Genomic DNA, 24,196 nt, shown 5'->3' on the forward strand with positions numbered 1-24,196 from the left:
ATGGTAATTAAATGTTACCACAATCTATTTAAGTAATCAAATCACATTCGGTTTGACGGAATACTTTTGTTGTTATGAAATCGAAAATATTTCTTAGTTAAATTTGTTATTATTACGATGTTTTCATGTACTTTGATATTGTTATTTAACACAATTTGTTTTTATTACAATGTTTTCATGTACTTGAATATATAACCTGACAACCTTAGAATATCTCCTACTACCACCACAGTAAGCGGAAAATGTTGTTGATGGAGGACTTACCCAGCCAAGGAATTGAACACGCTACGCCTGGGGGGACCCAAACGCGATGTCGACTCAGCCACCGACCAGTGGCCATTGTTATTTAATACAAAGTATTTATATTATTATGTTATGTATCGCTAAAATAACCTTATGGATGTCGTGGTTAAAATATATAGAATTTTAAACTTAAATTCCACGATTTTTGCAATGCTATGCGAAACTATTGATTAAAAAGTATGGGATTTTCTTGTGAATGCATTTTATATTAACTAAAAAAAAAGAAAAAAATATATAAACACTCGATTCTAAATATAAAAAAACTTATTTAATTACTATTAACATGGGTAATTACAGAAAAATATAAAACATATTTTAATTACCATTAAAAAACCATAATAACAGTATAATAAATGCAAAAAAAAAGATTTTATAAGGTAGAACAAAGAATTGCATTATTATTCTAAAACCGACATTTAATTAAGGTTATATTAAATTTTAAAACATCTTTATTTACAAATAACGAATTAATTATTAATCAAATTAATTAAAAAAAAAATTTAAATACTACACAAGTAAAAAAACTCGTGTAGTACTTAAATAAAAAAAAAATAAAAAATGTCGAAAGCTCCCAATCTTCTAGTTATTGAGACAACGCCATCCACAATTGGTGTAAATTGCGAGACTGAATGTAGTGGGAAGGGTAAGCAGATGGAGAAGAGGGACGTGGAAAAGTACCTGGCTATTAAGATCTGGTCACCAAATAAATTAATCATTATTATTTGACTTATATCAGTAATATCGGTTAAGTAATAATAATTTTGAGAGTAGTAAATTAATTTAAGCGAATTGGCTGACCTATTTATAAACTGTTTATTGGGTTGAAGCTTAACTAATCATTTGGGGAAATGTTTTGTTTGGCGTTATCAGAAACCGTTTCATTTCCTCAAAAAAAACTTATCAATTCGTTTGTGTGCGTCACTTGCCACCTTTGTTAGTATGTTTATTAATATTAAATTTCGTGACATTAATTATCTTCAAAACGATTCACTTTCAACGCAACCGAAGTTCACAGTATACTTTCAGACAATCGGCTTCGTTCAAAAGATAAAGATTTTTTGTTTAAACAATGTAAAACAAACAGTATTTTTTTTTCTTTTATTTAACAACGTTCAAAGTTCACACTAAAAAGTCTATGTAATATTGGCCAGATTTATTTATAAGGTGTTAAATTAGTTTTTCATCTCATGATAAATAATAATTATTAAAAAAATACTAAGTTATTTTCAGAAAAATTACTACATGTAGACATCTTTCATGATTCCTTTCTAACATACAAAACTAACTTATTAAATAATGTGGACAGTAGTAAACAATCAATTTATCTCGCATAAATTTTATTATTCAATTCTTACTAGCATTAAAAAAACACACAATGTATTTAGCATATTTACGCAGATTAGAATGAAAAAACGTATTATACAAGATGTAAATTTCGTTTTTTATAGGAACGAGGTTTTTAATGTGAGTTTTTTTTACAGAAGGACCATATTTTGGAGTTTTCATGGCAACTCAGGACAGTGGCAACACACTTTTGAAAAGTGATATAAAGTAATTTTTTTTTTCTAAGAAAATTTCCTCTGAAAGCTTATCACTTTGTGATGTAATTATTGATTATATTAAAACACAAATAACTTGCTCCTGATGAGGTGAACTTTGTTCATGAAACATGTAGAGGTTACATATATTAAAGTGATGTAAACAAAGTTACTTGTGTTTTAATATGATCTGAAGTCATTAAAAGCGATGAAAGATGGCCTACAAACCTAACCTAGAGTAACCTATTTAATTTACAGTTTGTTTAATCACTTTTCATGACTACCTATATCAATTTTTTAAAGTAAGTTGAATTGTGTTAAATTGTCACTGTCATGATTTCCCAAACCATTTATTGGATAACCAACACATTTGCCATAGGTCGCCCCTAGTGGTTCGCTACGTTTGGTGACTTAGCAGAGTTGTTCGGGTTCATGGGGTGAGGTTTATCTTGGTCTTGGCGGCGGGCGCGTTTGACCACCTACTACTTGGCGGACCTTTTGACCTCTCCAGCCTGACTCTCTCGACCCATTACCTTGCAAAGCAGTGGGAGGGATGGATTCATACGTCCGTCACTCCTGGTCACTTTGGCCCCCAAGATTCCTACCAGCACCTCATACCTTTTTCCTTCCCAGAACCTCATCTCCTTCCTTACTATAAAAATACACTCTACAAAGCATCCCCAAAGATGACATTGGCCCCGAGGGATTTTTTGTCTTAGTGTCTCCTGTGTGGAGCTAATTAATGTTAAAAAAAGTTGCCCGGTTACCGTTTTGACAAATGTATGACTTATACTGATGTGCAGTCGAAAATTTAAGTTTAAAAAAATTTAAGTAAATGAAAGTGATTTATCGATATCTTAATTTAAACCTCGTATAACCAACATCAATAAAGTAAGTCATTTTATAGGCCAGAATTTAAAACATTTTTTAAAATATTTAATATAATTCATTTTTGTTACAGTACGAAAAGATGAATAGTTCAAACATTTACTAACTGATTGTAGACTTTACTATTATTTATTTATTTAATGCCCAGAGGGCTTTTACATGGTTGGTAGTATAATTTTAATTTGACAGATACTTTGAAACATAGAAAATAAGAATAAAATTACATTATTTGATAAAAGCTATACAACAAGTCATACAAACACAAGAAACAAAAACAGAAAATTACAGCTATTTGTAGGTTTACATGATGTGTTTAGGAGTATTGTTGAAATAAATGTTTTAAATGATCCACAAATTGATCCACTATTGATTGGTTATAATATTGAATGGCTTATTTTAAAATTGCAAAACTTGACTGGCTAAGTTTTATGTTATTAGTATTATATTTATTTATGGTTTTAGTAGGAAACGATGAATAATGCAACCTTTACTAACTGATTGTAGACATTACTATTGATTGGTTGTAATATTGAATTATCTATTTTAAAATCATAATACTTTTCTGGCAAAGCTTTATATAATTATGGTTGAATTTGTGTATTATAAAATTAATAACGCTGCACGATTGTGATAACTTGTCACTTTATGCAGATGTAGTTATTTATGGTTTAATACTCGTAGCTGTCGCGCATTATGATTTATAAAGTCAATGACCTGAAGGAAATCGAAGCGTGTTACTAATGACCTTAAAGATTAAAGTCCCCACATGAATACGAAATTCAAATCAATATATCAAATATGAGATTGAACACATGTGCTTAGATAGAAAATTATGTGATAGTGCCCTTGAGTCATTATGATCCAATTAGCAATTTGCAACAAATTGCTCCACAGTCAATGCAGCAAATTATGTATTGAAAATTACTTACGATTTTGGTATTAAATTAAATGACACTTCACATGGGAATATTAATTAATTAGGGCAATGGATTGGTAATAATAAAGACATCCAAATCAATAGACTTGTCCTAACAATACAACTGGGTTTAATTTCGACGAGCTGCAGCCAAACCATGTGACCATATTTTTTGGTACCAGGAGGTTTCGATAATTCTTTAAATAAACTATGATATCAGTCGAACATTGACAGCCGAAAGTAAGTGTGCAGAAAAGTAAAGTAAGACAAAGGCTTGCAGCGATTGTGGGACTTTTCTGGGCAGTATCTAAATGTTCGTTCTTAAACGTATCGCCTTTCGTAGTGACGATAAAATTGAGTGAGGTGGGTAAATTATAACACATTTGTAAAAGTGTCCAAGTAGTGTTGTAAAATATTACATTTTGGAAAGAAGTCCGAACTCTTGTTTACCCGATTTGGGATACGTAGTTATTTTTTCTACGCAGCCAGCAATTTGCGCGATTTTAAAAAAAGGACTAATAATTCGTAAGCAGATAATATTTTTGAGGACCAAATGGTTGTAGGCGAGTTGCATGTATTCTGTCAGATTCATTTATTGACAATCACCAAAAGTGGGACTGCTTACTATTACTATTACTATTAGACTGCAAACTTAACGCAAATAGCAAAGTTAATCGCCTATGTTGAGAAGCCTTCACCATTCCTCCGTTGATGACCTTCTAAAATCAAATATTCTAACGTTGGACCAACAAAATCAACCGGCAAACCGGTTTTATTATTTTTTCGTTGTTTATTAGGTTCTTGTCAAGGTATTCTCCTGTTTTCTTCCGACTTCGACATTTCTAACGCCAATATTTTCAAACGTATGAAGCATGATAAACTCGGGTAAATTTTTGTTTTTTCGCTTTTAGTCAGCAAGTTTAATAATCGTGGTTTTGTCCTCTTAATTAAGTTTAAGGTAAGTGACCTTCTGAAAAACTAACTAACAAGGTAACTTAAAAAGACTTCTTAGACCACATTATGCTGGCAACTTACCTACGTTGTTTAATATTACGTTGTTTAATATTACGTTGTTTAATATTACGTTGTTTAATATTACGTTGTTTAATATTACGTTGTTTAATATTACGTTGTTTAATATTACTATGTTTAATATTACGTTGTTTAATATTACGTTGTTTAATATTACGTTGTTTAATATTACTATGTTTAATATTACGTTGTTTAATATTACGTTGTTTAATATTACGTTGTTTAATATTACGTTGTTTAATATTACGTTGTTTAATATTACGTTGTTTAATATTACTATGTTTAATATTACGTTGTTTAATATTACGTTGTTTAATATTACGTTGTTTAATATTACGTTGTTTAATATTATGTTGTTTAATATTACGTTGTTTAATATTACGTTGTTTAATGTTGCGTTTCTAAAAAATGACTTCTTAGACCATCTTATTTAGGCAACGTACCTACGTTGTTTAATGTTGCGTTTCTAAAAAAATCCCTTTTTTAGACAATCTTATTTAGGCAACGTACAAATCTCCTTGTCAAATCAACTTTCCTCTGACTTAAAAATCATAATAGCACGCAGAAGTTCAATGCAATTATGAAAATAATTACTGAGGGGGCAGTAAAAAGTATAAATTTTGCATCTTTAACCTTAAAAACCTTGTTGTGTATACCTATATCATTGTAAAAGCTCGAATAATGGTAATTATTTACTTTTATTGGCAAATCGTAGCTTTAACGATAACGAAAGGGCAAATGGTCTTGAATTTGAGATACTTATCTACAAAATTTACCCAAAATGATAATTTAGGTCAGTAATATGTGAAACGTGAAAAAGGAAGCAGCTACAATTAGAAGAATAGACCAGTGCATTATGGATGAAAATTGTTACGAAATTAAAATTATCAAAATTTACCAACAAAATGATAATTTTGTGTTATGTTATTAATTAACATCAAATTTTATTTAATATAAAAGGAAAATGGTTGAACCTGCCAACAAGCTGGCTGGTGGCAGCTTTGCGTGACCACTTATTTTTATTTTAAAAATTCTAGTAACATCAATGTTTTAAAACATCTGACATCACCGCTGCTGTTAAAAAATTAAAATCCAAAACTTCTTTTGGACCGGATCTTATTCCGTCATTCGTGTTAAAGGGATGCTTTGAGCCCTTATTAACACCTCTCGCGTATATTTATAATCTCTCACTTAACTCCGGAATATTCCCAGACCTGTGGAAAATCTCTAAAGTTACACCGTTACATAAAACTGGTGATAAGGCTTCAGTCTCTAATTATAGACCAGTGGCGATCCTATCCTCTCCAGCCAAGTTGTTTGAACTAATAATTCATAAATGCATTTATACCCAAGTTGAACCCTTTATAATTGACCAGCAACACGGTTTTAGGTCTGGCAGATCTACTGTGTCTAATCTAATGGTTTTTACGGAGTACATATCTCAAGCTCTTGATAGTAACAATCAAGTAGATGTATCATACAATGACTTCGCAAAAGCCTTTGACTCAGTAGATCCGCTTATTCTCCTAAATAAACTCGACCAATTTGGATTTTCAGCGAAACTTCTATGTCTATTTGTAAGTTATTTCTCAAATAGACAACAATACGTAACTTATGGTATTTTCCACTCTTCCAACTTCATCACAAACTCTGGAGTTCCACAGGGGTCGAATCTTGGACCCTTACTTTTCTCGCTATTTATCAATGACATTTACCATTGCATAAAATTTTCCAAGTTTCTCTTATTCGCGGATGACATGAAACTATTCCTTTTAATAAAATCTTTGGAAAATTGCCTGCAGCTACAAAGTGATATAAATTCTATCGTCGAATGGAGTCATACCAATAAATTAGGGTTTAATATTAAGAAATGCTCCATTATGTGCTACACCAAGGCAAACAAAACGATTTACTATAACTACAAAATGTCTTATTCATCTCTTCAGCAGATTGTTATTTCAAGAGATTTGGGAATCGCATTTGATACGCACTTAACATTTCACGTCCACATAGAAACGATATGCAACAAAGCTTTAAGAATGCTAGGATTTGTGCTAAGCAACTCCAGACATTTTTGCAGCTCGGCCGCGATTCGTGTGCTATACTATAGTTTAGTACGTAGCATTTTGGAAAGTGGTTCTGTAATATGGGGACCAATGGATTTAACTTACTCTCAAATGATAGAGAAAGTACAAAAGAAGTTTCTGAGATATTTATATCTTAGAGACTTCGGATATTATCCCTGGTTATATCCATCAGCCTTTTTGTCCGGCATGCTGGGTATTAATAGCCTCACCGATAGAAGGAAAACTGCTTTGCTGATAACAGCATATAAACTTCTAAATGGTAACGTCTGTATTCCCGATATTATAGAAAAATTTGAGTTTTATGTCCCCGACAATTATACAAGAGCGCGCAGGCACAGAACCTTTGTCGTTCCAAAATGCAGAACCAACTTACCATTAGTAATGCCGCTCGGAAAAATGATTATGTTACTAAATTACCTGTCCCCTGATATAGATATTTTCCAACTTAATATTCACCAGTTCAAAAACGCTATTATTACTTAATAAATTAAAATAAAATGTATGTTTATTATTGGTTATGTATAACTGTAAATGTGCATTTAAAATAAAATAAATAAATAAAATAAATAAATAAATAAAATAAAATAAAAATAAAATGTAAATAAGCGCTTAGAGTTTTATTCGAACTTTTACACAACAAATTCGGAAAATGCTTATCTTAGCTTGGCTTAACTAGGAGATTCTCGTGCACGATGAAACTTTGGGACCTACAGATTAAGCACACACTCAGATGAACTTTCACAAATATTGGTGTTGGAAAATGCGTATTTTACCAAAAACTTTTAAACGAACATTTCATTTCATTTTATACTCATAATAATATTTGGCTGATTTGTATAGAGCAGCTTTCGTGAAAAATCACCTCAGGATTATAAGCTCAAATACCGACAGGTTTTCGAAAGGAGAAGCAATATCGAAATGTGAAATAATATAAATAATCAGGCCAGCTTCCGCCTCTTGCCTCATCTTCATGGAATCTCATAACGCACAGAGGATATTGTGTTGATTTCATATTCATATGTTGACCTTATTTTTTGGGGTCATGAGTTACACGATGCAGATTCCCCCCGGGCAATGACACCAAATAATAAAACAAAATAATAAATGCACGAATGTTATTAAACCGTTCATTTCTGTATATCTGCGTAAAGCGCTATGTTGTTATCACCGCAAATCGCGTGGTGTTGGGTGTTGCAAATTTCATCACCACCGTAAATCACGTTGCATGTTACCTATTATATTGATACGATTGGACCTAATCCAGAACTAATCCCTAATTCAAAACTAGATAATATATTAGATGCAATTAAATCTTACCTAACCTACCCTAACCCAAAAAGCCTTAAACACAAAAGGTTCCACCTTTCTTGCTTGCATCCACGCAGACCTAACATTTTCGGAAACTTCTTTGTAAATAATGTATTTATAAAAAAATCTTCGCTTTAGAAAAAAAATCAACGCGTATAATATATGCGATGCAGGTATAGATGCATGATTGAAAGAAATGATATTGTTGAATTGAGGGAGTAGTAAGATCTCATTTATATGGTTTTAATTAAATGAATAATAAACTAATGAACTACCATTTTAAATGTGTAATAAAACCCAACCTCAAGCACCCTAATCCAAACAACCCTTACGATAACTAAATGTAACAATTTTCTCGTGTCAGTTGTATTGAAGGTAATGAACAACAAATAGCTGACAGTTGTACACGGAGAAAGCTGATACAAAATTCTTTTAATTTATCAAAATTCTGGTCAAATTATTCGTTTTCCTATTAAAAACGTGACTGCATGCCTTTAACGAATGAATTGAAAGAGATCCTAAAAAACGTATTATCAGTTAAAAGCACTAATACTAATATTGTCGCATTCCGTCATGATATTTATTAGGAAACACATTTCCAAATATTCTGTGTGACTTTATTTCATATCAGGTAATTGGCATGCTATAACTTTTTTGAACAGGATCATTTGAATCTGTCTGTCTAAAGTGAAATACCTGAGCCATAATATCTTCACCGCGGAACACAATACAATCTGGATCTATGCCGACAGCCTGTATTTGACCGTCAAGTACAGGCTATCAGCATACGAGCAGCTATGCTATCGAGGAGGTTCTACAGATGCACCAGCCCTGTAAAGAGAATGCTGTTCAATGCATTCTGTACAAACCTCTACGCAGACATGTGGATACACTATACCAAAGCACAATGGAATGCCGCAAGAGTTCAATACAACAACGCTTATAGACAATTGTTTCGGTTATCGAGGTCTTGTAGTCTCAACGATTTTTTTACATCAGGTAGAGAAAATTGTTTTTGTGTCACAATGGGGCATAAAGCGGCCATCCCCAATAACGCCCCAATATAAAAAATGGATATGTCAAAACCTTTTTTGTTTTATCATTTCTCTTGTAATTTTTTTCTGATAGTTGATGTTTCTTTTTATTTGTTGTATAATTTTAATTTATTCCTTTCTTTCTTATTTTTGACATTTTATCGTATCTTATACCAATACTGATTACACTGCACTGCACATCCCGTGCATGTAGCCCAGAAAAATATAATAATACAAGGATATCATGGAAATGTATTTGGATTAATAATTATTATTGGCAACATTTAACGATAGAAATCCGATCAAGATATATAATAATAAAGTAACATACCTTTTCTAAATCCCAAGTTGACAGTGTAGGAAATATTGTCGAATGTGATGTCCACCGGGTCCTTGTGGGGAAGTTTTGATAATGTGGTCACCAGATCAAACTCATTGACTGCAACGATTGGTTCGGCTTTGTCGGCAGAGCTGGGCATCTTCGATTCGTCAGTCACCTTCACCTCACTTTCAGGAATGGCAGAATGGTTCTTCTCATCAGCACCAGCACGGAGGATATCATAACGAACTTCTTGCAGTGCTATCTCCATTTTTTAAATTTATTATAGATGCACTGAGAACTAACACGTCATGTAGATTGACACTAATAACTTCACAAAGGATTTAAACTGTTTTCTACGTTTTCTTGTTCACTTTTCCTCGTATGTTTAACAGCTTCTGAAACGAGAAACACACAGAATATTTCATCAATCTTCTCTATTACGTTTTGTAAAGTTTTGTTTCGTATTTCATTACGTACGATAAGCGTAGCCTCAAGATAAGAAAATGTTGATTAATCAATCCAGATCAACATACTTGTAAATTATATACAATATTTGAAGGTAACGAAACAGTGTATAATGTGAGAAATCATTGAACTTAAAATGTACTTAACAATAAATCACCCACATAAACCAGTCAATTTTTATAAACAACTAGCTATATACCCGCTTCTTTGCCCGTTTGATATTAGTGCGAAATTACTGTGCAAACAATTTTCCCACAGGAACTAAATGTTTTTCCGAGATGAAAAGTAACCTATGTCCCTTTCAAGTCCTCCAACCATCATTATGCAAAAAATCACGTCGATCTGTAGCTCTGTTCTGACGTGTAAGAAGGACAAACAAAGAAACATTAATGTTTATATACATTAGATAAGAATCGCTCAAAATATAACACGTTGAACTATGTACGAATTTACACTATTAGTAACCAATATGTATTGTTAATTTTATGTGTTAGGTTTATTTATGAGAAAACGTGTAGCTGTTTATTTCAAAGATGACAGAACACTAAATTAACTTCATTTACCGCCTTTACAATAGCAAACATATTGACGTTATTTATTATTAAACTAATTAAAATCACAATCTAATTGTCATTTAGCGATTGTTAATATAATTAGGTACGTAATTTAAACATAAAACGGGCTTTACACAGGTAGGTACTGTAAAACTAATGGGTTTTACAAGAATAATAATTAATAAAAAAACTCAACACACTGTATTTTGTCTTTGTTTCCTACTTTGCTAATAAAGTAAGATTTATTTATGTAAAATGTCCATCGCTTAAACATATAGAAAAACAACACATAGCAACTAATTTTACCGTCTTTTAGAATCTCTGCAAATTACTTGAAGATAATTATTAAACTAATTTAACTCACTAAGCACAATTAATATTTCACTCTCAATTCAATTCGCAGAGCTCCCGGTGAGATCTTTCGCCTTCTGAGGCTCACTGTCGACTGGTTTCGTTTTCACTGCTGAATCTGAACTAAGTATCGCTTGAGATTATTCTCATTCTCAGCACAGCCTTTGAACTGATAGATAATATTTGCTTATCAAAAATACATACACTGCTATATTTTGCGATCGCTTTATCACTAACAGCACGCGTGTGTGGTAGGGGTTCGCATTACCGGTTCTCATATAAAGCTTTTTTTAAATTATAATTTTCGTCCGCCAATAGTAAATTATACCAAAGCATTTAAAAATAATTTATTTTTTTAAACATAGACTGATACTATCACTAATTATTATAGACAAACACATCGAAGTTAATAAAGAAGCATGTAACTTGATATTCTCTTCTAAAAATCGGATTTTAAAAAATTGGTAAAGATAATTGATATACACCTGGGAACAGACTTTGTCTAGTGAGGCGGGTAAAAGAAAAGAAAACAATGTAAACAACCATGAAATTAAATAAACGCCCGGGTTGCCGGCACTGAAACTGACACCACAAAACTGTTATTTGTGCACTGTTTTAATTATTTAATTTCATAAGGCTAGCTTTAGACTTGTAAGTTTTTTCGTAAATTTACGACTTCTCGCCAATGGGCATATTGCATTTTGAAAATTCAATACGCCCATTGGCTAGAAGTCGTAAATTTACGAAAAAACTTACAAGTCTAAAGCTAGCCTTATGAGCGATCTGCATTAAAATTAGACATGACCCAATCAATTTAACATTTTTAAGGACTCGTTTTATTTAACGACAAATAACTTGTCTACAGTTAAATAAATTCTTCACGATTTTCATTTCATCAAAATGTATATTTGAAATAAAATGACCAATAAAGAAGATAAAGAAGAAGTTTTTACTTGTACCTAAATCATAGCAATTATTACTCAGTGGAATAGTTAGGTTACGTTACATTAGATTGCATAGGTCAAAACTATGTTTGTAAATGCTTTCATTAACTAATAGAATTATTATTGCTTTTATTACTATTTACTTGTATTAACAAGTAAATAGTATAAACGTAAAAAAATCAGATAGTTCTCAAGGCGATGCACTACGTCGTGTAATATTTTAAATTGAGCCGCAATCAATAACAACCCTAACGTAGATGGCGATAAGGTTTAAATTCCCGCTTAACACCATCCGCATGTTTTGATTTATGCAAGAAAAAAACATGGCCAAAAAGCGCCTTTTATTTTATTTTGTGGATGTTCAGGCATAAATTTTTTTTTTCGATCATTTTATAAATAACTTAATTTGCCACTTTATACAATAGAATCATAACCGAAAATGGGTTCGTAAGTAGGAGATTTTGAACTTTAAAGCAGTTTTCATAGGCCTTTACATTATTTTTTTCTGGGCTTATAAAAAGACTTATCTAAAAAATACTCGATTATTTCAAATGCCAAGATGTATTCTACTCGCAGTATTTAAAAAGCATCTGAAACATATCTAGGCGACCAAATTTTCAAACCAAAAACACATGATTTCGCATTACTACGTATGGCATCGCCTTAATTATTGTCGTTTTTTAATATTAGCGCGCTCTCTCTAACATTAGTATTTACATATCTCCCTTTCAAACCATCTGTGAACGCTTACTACGGAACCTTAACCGATTTACCAGTATTTTACCGGTAATGCTATATACCGGTAATTTTGCATGCCCTAGCCCTTATGTTTATTCCTTGATCTAGCCCTGCGACCTGCGACAGAGTAGATTATTTATCGAAGGATTATTTATTCAAGTCTAAGAAGCATCGGTGGGATATTTTATCTCACATCAAACATAGCGATTTCTTACTTTTGGGGATTATATTAATTTGTATAGGCTGATAATCTACGTATTTATTCGGGATAGTAGCTTATCTGCAAAAGAATATCTTAATATTATAAGAAAATAAATGTATCTTATCATTTTGTTGTACAATCTATTAAGACACCGTTGTTGATCTAATAATATTTAGGATAACTTGAAAAAATAATCTAATCGCCGAAGGTCGAATTTATAAAATAAAGAATAATGTCACGATTTATTCATTACCTTTTAAAAATCAGAAATTTTATGTGTGAAACTCGATGGGGGACTGTGAGCTCTGGCGTCATGAAATTCGATCAATTTTTTCGGTTCTTTCATGTTCTTTATACAATTTTTTTTTCAATTATTGACGGAGATCGCGGGTTCTAATCCGGGCGTGCGCAAGTAAATTTTGTTAGATTAATTTGTGTTTTTCATAATTTATTCATTTAAAAATACTATGTTGTATATTTTCGACACCTTCAAGAGTGGAAGATTTTCCCAGTATCGTCCTGATGTAAGACCGCCATTCAAAATTGAATCGTTGCTTGAAATGGCTTTAGTCGTGTTTAGTGACCAAATTGGAATAGAGGTACTTCCTCTCCTTCCCCCCTACTACCGTCATCTTCACAACATGGGAACGCCTTAGTCTCACTGGCTACAGACGGTTGGGAGCTGTTGGTATACAAGAATATATATATAATAATATATTCTTGTGCGGTACTTCTTCAAATTAAATAAAAATTCCGAAAATGGTGTCGAAATTCGGGTATAAGTTAGCAAGTGATAATTTACTAGGTACGATATTTATAAAGCAAATACTAAATGTGTGTAATTAATACAAAACGTTACTTTCTTTGTTTGCCAATTCGACAAAGAAAACGGACAACCGTGATATTCAGCAGTAGCGCTAATTAAGAGGAAGCTACAAGAAAAAATGTGTATGTTCTTGGTGAGTCTAATATTGTAGTAATAGACACTGAAATCGCTTGACATACGAAGTCTACAAACGTTCGATTTCAAGCACGAAGGTGGTTATAATTTATATGTTAAAAAAAATTATAAGAAAGCAAAAAAGTTAATCAAAGGAAACTGTCACAGATAATCTTAGCTATAATACTGTACTATTTTTAAGTTGTTTCATTTACGCCTTCAAACATTTCTATTAAAAAAATTGTAGTTTACATTTATATTTTTTTATTGAGTAATTAATTAATTTTTTATTTGTATTATACTCAAGGGAAACGATAGAAAAACCTTCAATTTATCTAAAGCATATTTTTTGGTATTCGTAATTTACACCAATTCGTTATAAAGATTGATCAAAATAGTAATTTAGCATTAATCTTCGCCTTTTGTAAAAGTTACCGACAATATTGAATGTTACAATTTGGATTCGACAATATGTTGAATACATCAACATAACACACTTACGACATAACGTACCTTCATATATAGATAGGTGAATACCTAACTGTACCTTGGTACGTCTTTGTAAAACCATTTTTAACCTTTCCTTTCCGGTGCTATCGACTGAGTTGACATGGTCTATAATTATGTATTATAATGACGGTAAAGATTCCTTACCCTCTAACTACTAAATACGCCCAAATTATTGAAATAACGATTCCTTTCAACAAGAAATAACCATTTATGTCGAAGAGATGGGAAAACATGCATAAAATAGATTTTAAGGTTCTGAGTTTGAGTTATTTAAGTAAATTATGCGTATGATTGAAGCGGAACCGTTCGGCAAACGTCACTTGATACCTACTAACAAAATCCAACATGGCGGTAAAACACGTTTTCACACGGAAAATTTGAATTTTTGATAATAATAGAACTTTAATACATATTTTGACCACTCCCCCGACGTAAATAGTTGTTTCTTGTAGTAATTAAGTTGATAAGAAATGTTATTTAAATCATTTATGCGTATTAGGAGTAAGCGGAATAAAAAACTTTATAATAATGATTACTAATTATAACAAATTCATTTTTATCATTTCAATCTATTCAATTGAATTATTTATTTATTTCACGCCTATTCAGGCTTTTACATACTTAAATATAAAAATATTTACTAAATTATACATGAAAATAGTGCAGGCGACTATTTAAAACAATTGCAGAAAAATAACTATAAAGTCAAAATATCACTGATCTACACAGCATGTAGGCACAAAACATAAAAAATCCAAAATATTTTTTTCTGTTTCAGTTGACAAAATTATTATGTGTTAGTCAAATCAAATTAAATAAGTACCTTTATTAAAATATTCCACTACTTGATGAAAAAAAACTTCAATAGGGAATGCTTATATTGAAATTGATGTATTAAATAATATATCAACAACATCGCAGTATTTGTTTCCTAGCTGTTGAATCCGTCGCATAGGAGTGTGATATTGGGACGTTGATATAGAATTGCTACAGTAATATGGTAGGTACTGTCTTGTAATAACTTTAATAATTATTATATTAATAAGACTTGTAAAAAAGTCAATAGATGTCGCACTTTAATATAAAAATGTTGTATTTATCCAAGACACTATCTAAATTGCAATTTTAATTCGGGTAGAATCTTGCAATCAAGCAGTAGAAGATAATGTTGGTATCTCTCAATCGAAGTATGATACAGTTAAAAATGAAGAAAGTTGATGTGTTCGAATCAGCTCAGTGATCATAGTACTTCCCTGGCAAGAGGTTTTAAATGTTTAAATATTCATGTTTATACGACTTTAACTCACAAAACTTATGTACACCGAGTAACGGAGTGTGCGGAATTTTCTAGCACCGTAAGAGAAAGGAAGGTTGAGGAAATTGAACCTGCAACCGGAACCAAATGCAAGTGAGTAAACCGTTGTACAACTGAATTTTTAAATTATAAAACAAGCTTCAATTACTTCTTCGAAATCAATAGAGATACGAATTAATTACTAATTGAATGCACAAGTGTTACGTGTAAACAATAGAAAACCCGAAACACTATTGCACGCCACACAGTGGGCTGAAAATCGCCTTTCATAGACATAGAGATTTTTAATTTCAGTGCCATACAATTTTATCTTTAAAACATGATAACTCCTTCATTTGTACACGCAATTGCTTCATACGAAATTTTATAGCATAGTAATGATCAGCAGAATCCATTTCTAGCAAAAAAAGTACCCTTGAAAATTCATGTCTCTATGTCTATGAAAGGCGATTTTCAGCCACTGTGCGGCAGTTGTGTTGCTTAATAAAACAATAATCGAATGCCGGCGCTATCAAAAAACAATCAACTTCTTTCCTACAACTTAGAAACTTTTAATACAACGTCCTCGATTAAACACTCGCTTCACCGAGCTGTATGTAATTATAATTAACCTCAAGCCCCAAGTAAACAAAGTACGCGTTCCATCGCCTGCGAGTACCATTCACTATTACGCATGTCACGAAAATAATTGTTTATTGTAATAATTGTGTTTAATAACACTGCTGATAGAGCAGGCTGTGTGGATAATGACGAACATTTCGTCTTTGAAGTTGTATAAATAATATTTATCTTTCATGCAGATACAGTCAGCTTCATCAATCACAAACAACTAATTAATATACTATATATATCATATATTCAATTTTATATATATGGCAGACATAGTACCTACTGCACTCACCATATTAATAACAATTATATTAGTTTATTATTGAAAACTATTTTGTACGCTGTCTTGGAAAATATGGGGTTGAAATAACGCCTAACATTTCAAATTAAAAGTCTTCATTTGTATGTGCTTAAGAAAGTTGAGCTTGATCAAGGATAATAAAACAACTGTGTCGTGGTTTAACCTTTTTCAACATCGGTATTTTTTCAAAAGAAGTTGTTTTTTCGCATGAAAAGATGGAGATCTTAGAAATTTTCATATGGAATGATTGAGATCTCTGATTTCTTGCACCGAAATATGGAGATAATATCTCCACCGTGCAAGAAATCAGATATTTTCTGATTTCTTCCACGAAAATAAAGAGATCCCTGATTTCTTGCACGGAAATATGCAGATCGATGATTTTTTCCTTGGAGAGACGGAGATGTCTGAATTTTTGCAGGGAAATATGAAGATCAATTAATTCACTCATTAAAAAAATAGAACTTTGGATTACGCGGTTACCAAAAATCCTGCTGTAATCGAGTTTAACGATGTATCTAAATGCAACAAGCTGGCAAAGAGCGAAGAACGATTCAAAAAGAAAATAAGAAATTAAAAATCACCGATTTTGTGATCCAAAAGAATCCTGGCATTAAATCACGGTGAGTTCTTGGCGTTCAGTTATTTATGTTTCTCTCTGTTCTTTGCGAAAAACAATCAGTTTGAAAATAGTAATTTTCAGGACGTAACTCCCAGATTTATTATTTTATTGATCTTTCATGAATTTATTAATGCTGGTTGTTTTCTTAACTCTACAAAATATGTGTTATTTATAAAATAATTTTTTCACCTCATTGTTAAAGAGGAGGTAAAATAGTCAAATAATTTATCAATATTATTACAAATCCTTATTTAATATACGAGGCGTATCCAGAAAGTAAGTGTACTGAATTTTTGTAGGTTACAAATCTTTTTATTGAAACAAAAAAGTTACATGATTACCGTAGTACATATGTAAGCTATTTTTAGACATAGTCGCCATTCCTTTCAATGCAGGTGGTGAAGCGGGGTATCAATTTTTGATGCCTTCCTCGAAGAAGTTTCCCGCCAACTCCTTCGTCCACTTCTCCACCTCCTCCTTTACCTCCTCGTCGGTTGAAAACCTTTTTCCACCCATGTACAGCTTCAGGGAGGTAAAGAAATAATAATCTGAAGGTGCTAGGTTAAGGGAATGCGCGGGGTGGTTCAGGATATCCCATTCAAACGAAGCAAGCAGTTCCTTCGTGGCGTTGGCCGTGTGTGGTCTGGCGTTGTCGTGCAGCAGGCTGACTCCCTTTGTCAGCATGCCTCTCCTCTTGTTATGAATCGCCTTCCGCAATTTTTTTAGGGTCTCACAGTATCTTGCAGAGTTGATGGTCTCCATTTGAGGCAGATATTCAATCAAAATTATGCCTTGACAGTCCCAAAACACGGATGCCACGATTTTCTTGGCTGAAATTGTGGTTTTGAACTTTTTGGTGGAGGGTGAAGAGGTGAGAACCGTTTTTAAACTCGCGATACCACTTGTACACACTCGTACAATTCATAGCTTTATCACCATATGCAGTTTTAACCTCATTATAAACCGCAAACGGAGGTTTTTCCTTCCAAACGAGATAACGGATGACGCCGCGTATTTCGCATTTGGCGGGAGATTGGATTGACATTTTTCACGAAACGTGTTGTCGCGTTGACACTTCTCAACGTACTGACCTTGAACAGGTCTCGTTGCGGAGGGGAAGAGTCAGGATACACGTAAGTGTAGCCAACATATCGAAAATAAAATTCATTCGGTCGTGAGAGCCTCAGTACACTTACTTTCTGGATATGCCTCGTACATGAAAATAGACAATTTTCCTGTTATATAATTTAGTTTGATGTGGTTAGCAAACGGTATATTTTTTTATTGTAATGATACATTTTTGGAGATAAAAGTAAATAGTCAGGGTCCGTGCTGGAACCATTAGGTATATTGAGTCATCGCAAAAATGGATAGACGCGTACATCGCTTGGAGTAATATTACTCTAAGGTACATCGTCTGTCTTTGTTGCTTTGAGTGAGGTAGGTAAGTGAGATTGAGATTACTTTTTTTAATGAGATCGGTACAAAGGAGGTATTCGACTATTAATTTGTTTTACTTCTCTTCTATGGTGTGCGGTATTACTGGATACGTAGATACAATATATGCATGAATGATGAAGAAACTTGTATTTTTAATACCCATTATAGATTCTATGGTAGTCCATTCTTAGAATGTGTGACCTAGTAAGCAAAAAATCTCTGGCCATATTTTACAGCATTCATTCCCCTTTATGTTCAGGGTCAGCCAGTTTGTTAGACGCATCAGCCTTAGGCTTTGGCCGATCTGATCGTAAGTTGTCTTTGGGTAAGATTTTCCATCATGCGTTAGATCAAAAGAGATCGGATTATAATACGAGGTCGATTCGACTTTCGGTAGGTTTTAAAGATACTGTTTGCGTATAGAGAACATCTTTGGAGACTGAAATTAGCGAGTTTGGCGACAGAGGAAATTCTCTGGTGAAATTTTGATAATAAGGAAAAAGTTTTAAAGATACAGTTTGCGTACGTATAGAGGATATCTTCGGAGACTGAACTTAACGAATTTGGGGAGATTCTCCGGTGCAATTGTTTCTAATAAGGAAAACAATCCAACAAAAGTCTTTATCGGTATCAAATGGCGGCGTAAGAATGTGTAATATGTAGAGGTGTTAGGCAAGGATGCGTATTTTCTACTCCTATTTTATATTCGATCTTGTTTTTAAGGAAACGTTAAATCCTAGAAAAATGCAAGATAATAAACAACCCTGGATTTTGTGTCAAAGTGTCAATTCGGGAGGTGTTTCTGTGTGATAGTACCTACAAGTAAAAAAGATAACTAAGTTTTTCGAAATTCCAACTTTTAGGGGTACAGGTAAAAACTTAAAATTGGTCCGCCGTGTGGGGCTGGCATTATTATTTTGCTTTGTTGCTAAATCTACCGTCTCGCGCCCAAACACTATCGTTTCGTCAGTTTATTTCATTACCGCGCTTCGTGTCGATTACTTTTATTTTTTATGCAAAGAATCTGATCTGATTTAATGTATAGCAGTGTTTAAAAACTTGATTTTTTTAATTAAAAAAATGAATGCATTGTGTCTTTATCTTAGTTTCTTTATCTTGAAATAACATCTTTATTCAGTGGGTGTGTTTTTCAAAAACTTTCTCTCAATATTGTATTTATTTGTACGTAATTTTAATTACTCTGTCAATGTCTGGCTGACCCACGAAGAGTTGGAAAAACATTCATTAACTTCACGGGCTGCATGATGTAATACACATGGAAAGTGGACATTTTGCAAAATGTTAAAATGGACAAAAGAAATGACATTAGTAAGTGATTAATTGTTAAATGTAACTCAAAGTTTAACTACATTTTCTTAATTCTCTTTTGAATTTGGTACAAAAAGTACGAATTGAAGCATAATTGTAAACGTCAAACACTCGGCATAATTTTATTGTTTACACGCGATTTCAATGGATACAGGCCGATCACAACGTTGCCACCTCGTTATATCGGTAAGCTCACAGCGAATTTATAGGGTAAGTTTGTACATCACACTAAGGATTTTTTGTATGGGAAAAAAGTTGGAATTTCGAAAATAGTTATTTTTCTTTTTTACTCCTACCATCATGTAGAATCGCCTCCTGAAGTTAGTGCACTTTACCCCCGGACACCCTGTATATATGGATGCGAGTTTAGGAAAATGAAAGCCAGCCAGCTCAATGACAAGGATAAAGCTTTAAATTCCTTTATAAGGCACAATTGTAGAATGTCATAGATAATCACTAACTAACTAATATAACTATCCAGCGACCTCTAACTACACGAGAGATGGGGCTTTTACAAAATAAATGGCTTTGAGCGATTGAGATTTCCGGGCATTTCGGTTTTGAATTCGACCGCGCTCATTCAAAAAATTGTACCTCAAATGTATAAACTGTTTACTGAGGTTCAAAGCCAATGAATCCACATAATATATTTCATAATTATGACTATCCCATATTTGTAGGTTATATAAAAATTTCTAATCGAAATAAATTGAATTAAATTTAAAAATACCTAAATTTAGGCAGCAATTACTTTAGGCCTGTAGTGGACAGGTGTTGAAGTTGTAGGAGGATGGGCTATTCCGGTTGCAGGAAAGAGAGAAGGATGATGAAAATTGAATAGGGCACACCGAAGAAGAATAGCATATGAATTTGAATGAAACAAGCAGTGTGCACCACGTTTGGTTACTTTGAAGGGGTGCCCGGGTTCATGGGGCAAGATTTGTCTAGGTTTTGGCGGCGAATGCGTCTGCCCACCTGCCGCGTGGCGGGCTGGATCGGGAGAGAGTGGTTGAGGGAGACCTTTTGACCACTCTACCAAGACTCTCTCGACCCATCGCTTTGCGCTGAAGTGGGATGGATGGATTTATACATCCGTCACTCTTGGAGACACTGACCTACACTTCTGACGACACAATTCCTACCCACCCTAGAGGTGGGTCCTATGAGTACTTTCCGTTACTGGGTACAATTAGTACAGGTACAAAGAAATACCTGGTAAAAATACCGGTGACAAAATACTCAAAAGTATTTAATACCGACCTGGGGATTGATTCAGTGATTCAGAATAAGTAATTTCTAAACTACGAATTACTAATTTCTTTTCTACGTAAGCTTGATTCCCCCATTAATTATTCGAAATCCATGGGGGGGGGGGGGTTGTTGGAGAATTTCTGTAAAAACTTCTAATGTGTACTTCCTCACAAAATATTTCAAATCCATGGGGGGGGGGGTTGTTACATAACTTCATTGAAAAAAAAATTCCCTGATGAAAAATTCCCCACATTTTTCCGATCACAAAAAATCATCATAAAAAGTACCACTCAAAAATAAATACCCATCAAAAATACCCTTCAAAAATACCTACTAAAAGTACCCATCGAAAATACCTATCAAAAATACCCATCAAAAATATCCATCAAAATACCTGCTAAAAGTACCTTTTAAAAATATTTAGTCCCGGTATAAAATACTTGTGAGTATTTTCGAACCAGGTATTTTGGAGATTTGTCATAAGTAAAAAGTATCGTACATCTTTCAATAAAAAGACCCTCCACACAGCGTTCCCAAAGATGACACAGGCCTTGCGGAAAATTGTTTCTCACAAGACCTCATGTGTGGATCGAATGCAAAAAAAGAAGTTAAGAAAATTAAAATGACGGTAAATTGTGGCAAATAATTTATCAGTAACATAAGATTACTATGTCAAATTCAGCGTAACTTCTCAGAATCGTGGTTTACCGCATTATGTGTTCTAATCACCGGCAATATTAAAACAAACATCTTAAACCTACTAAATGTAATGTGTTATTTCTTCGAAGTACACTACTTTGACTCGTGGCTCGTTAAAAACAAGAAAAACCGCTGGCCTAAATCCTAAATGAAGTATAAAAGCTAATCTATTAATAAATGAATCTATAAATAATAATTAGAACTCGCGTCATTATGATGTGACCAACGTGAAATGACAAACAACAAAACGTGTCTTCTGCTCAATGATATTTGATGAGTTTTTAATAACCGACTTAGTACAATAACCCTGTGATTTTAAAAGCCGAATTAGTATAATAACTCTGAGGCATAAATTACCGATTTAGTAGATAATATTACGTCTCCGCGATTTTAATGACCTGATTAGTATTTCATTGAGAAAATTGCAGGAATTAACCGCAAATTAAATACATACTATGTCGGTAAGTTTATGGAGGTTAAAAAATAAATAATACAATGACATAATATTCCTTGTTACGTACCCCTTATCAAAAAATAGCTTTGTTATAGGTATGCAGACAAACACGGAAAAATGCAAATCTTTTGTAGCTTGATAATTGTAGCAAGTCTGGTAAAAGGTAAAATACATAAACACACGTTTAGACATTATGGTGATTATTTTTTTGGGTTGTTAGGAAGTGTTGCGCTTTATCATTTAGATTCGAAGAACGTTACATTGTCCATCATCATATCAGTTCACCAAAAATAATCACGATAACACTTTTGGCCGTGAAGATATCAAATCATATCGAAAAAATTTTATAGACGGAAGTTTAATGTCACATTAAGTAAGTACTGTTCGAGTATCTACAAATGGAAATAAAAAGAACAGATTTGAAAATATGAATAATCATTATGATATTAGAAAACCAAATACTTACACTTAGAAGTCTTTTGTTTTTCAAAGCAAGTTGTCCGCAAATTCTTACAACTCGTGCTAAAATTCTCGCACTGTATTTTGATTTCACTCTGAAATTTATTCTTGATTACTTTTTTTTTACTTATTACGAGCTTCAGAAAACTCAAGATGATAACGAAAATTCACATCGCACATTTTACGTACAACTTCCAACGAATGTTTAACGATTTTTACATCAACCAATAATAATATGGTCATCAACACTTTGTAAAATTAAAATAACAATTGTAATTGTTTGCTATCTACGACACTTCGGGCTAAGCACGACCGGAATAAAATTAATTTTATCTTAAGGTTAGAACACTGCGACGTTCGATTTTTGCAATATGGCAAACGAATAATGAAACAATTCCCGCGTTTTTGCCCGTTTGCCTGACAGCGTGCTGAGCGCGAAACGGCCGACTGAAGTATAAAAGTCTATTTCGCCGCTGTTTCTTTATATTGGCGAGTCAGTGACTGGCTAGAACTTGGAACGGGAAAATTATATTCCTATGTATAGTATGTTCTATATCTTGTATCGCTCGTATATGTCTTCCTGTTACCGGCATGAGAACTTTGCTTGAATTACACAACGATATTATTATGTATTATTTGTGTTTCCACTCCGCTATGCTATGTGAGTGGTTTATTTATGGCTATGGCCGACCTGTAACAATGTTTACAAACATTATTTGTTTTCTGTCACACGTCACACACGCTTATTGATGCGTGTACAAAACATCGTCGCTTTCTGATTAACATTACTCTTTTAACAATGATTTAAGATGAAAAACGCGAGTGAAGAAAACACGTCTACAAAAAAAAACATTCGCAAACAAGTAGGTACCTAATTTGTAAGACAGGTAATTTTTATTTGATTCGAAGTAGGTACCTACCTACCGACTACCGAATAGTAAAATAGCCTAGCTAAAGAACCGGCTGCACAAATAATTGCCAGATTTGCCTCCGAAATCGATTTCTTTAAAGGCCTATATTTAATAATTTGAAGCTCAAATATATAAAGTAGGACATATCCGTACTAGATATTTGCTACACCTTTTGATTAAAAATAATTATTCAGTTTTGTCGAAGTATTTTGGCCTCTAGTCCAAATTTAAGTTTCGTATAAAAAAGGCAGCGAAGCCGTTCTTCTCAATTAACATAGGAGTTAAAAAAATTGATCTTATTATTTATTTTAAAAATAATAAAATCCTACACACAACATTATTTTTGAAAAGGGTTATTATTATTATTAATAATTAACCTTTTCATCGCTAGATGGAGTTATCGCATAATATGGCGATTTCTTGACATTATCCTAAATAATAATAATGGAGTCAGCGTATCAAAATATGACATTCTGAATTTAAATTACGAATAAAATAAAAATGGAAATAGTGTAAATAAATTAAATGATATTATCGCGTCAACTTACGATGATATTATTTTACTTTAAAAGTATTAAAATATAATTAGTACCTAAGTTTATAGGGCGAACACAGCTGCGCGGCCTATTTCATACAAAACTTAAATTTGGATTTTAGGCCAAAATATTGACAAA

The 24,196-nt window shown here is 32.8% G+C and overlaps 1 protein-coding gene across 2 annotated transcripts in view; it reads right to left on the reverse strand.

Moving 5' to 3' along the window:
- The window catches only part of LOC149421058 (ATP-binding cassette subfamily G member 4-like), an 83,476-nt gene extending 60,427 nt beyond the window's left edge, over positions 1-23,049 (reverse strand). The window contains exons 1-2 of one of the 2 annotated variants that reach the window (XM_089635772.1): positions 22,619-23,049; positions 9,438-9,823 (exon numbers count right to left, since the gene is read on the reverse strand). In XM_089635772.1, the coding sequence (XP_089491898.1) occupies positions 9,438-9,696 (259 nt within the window). In that variant the 5' untranslated portion in view covers positions 9,697-9,823; positions 22,619-23,049. Of the gene's footprint in view, positions 1-9,437; positions 9,824-10,753; positions 10,887-22,618 lie in introns of those variants that run through there. The other variant, XM_089635773.1, reaches the window with a different exon arrangement.
- Positions 23,050-24,196: the final 1,147 nt, after the last annotated feature.

The sequence above is a fragment of the Hesperophylax consimilis genome, chromosome 9, assembly GCF_061612785.1.
Source record: "Hesperophylax consimilis isolate HC1 chromosome 9, BYU_Hcon_1.0, whole genome shotgun sequence".
NCBI classification, from domain to species: domain Eukaryota; kingdom Metazoa; phylum Arthropoda; class Insecta; order Trichoptera; family Limnephilidae; genus Hesperophylax; species Hesperophylax consimilis.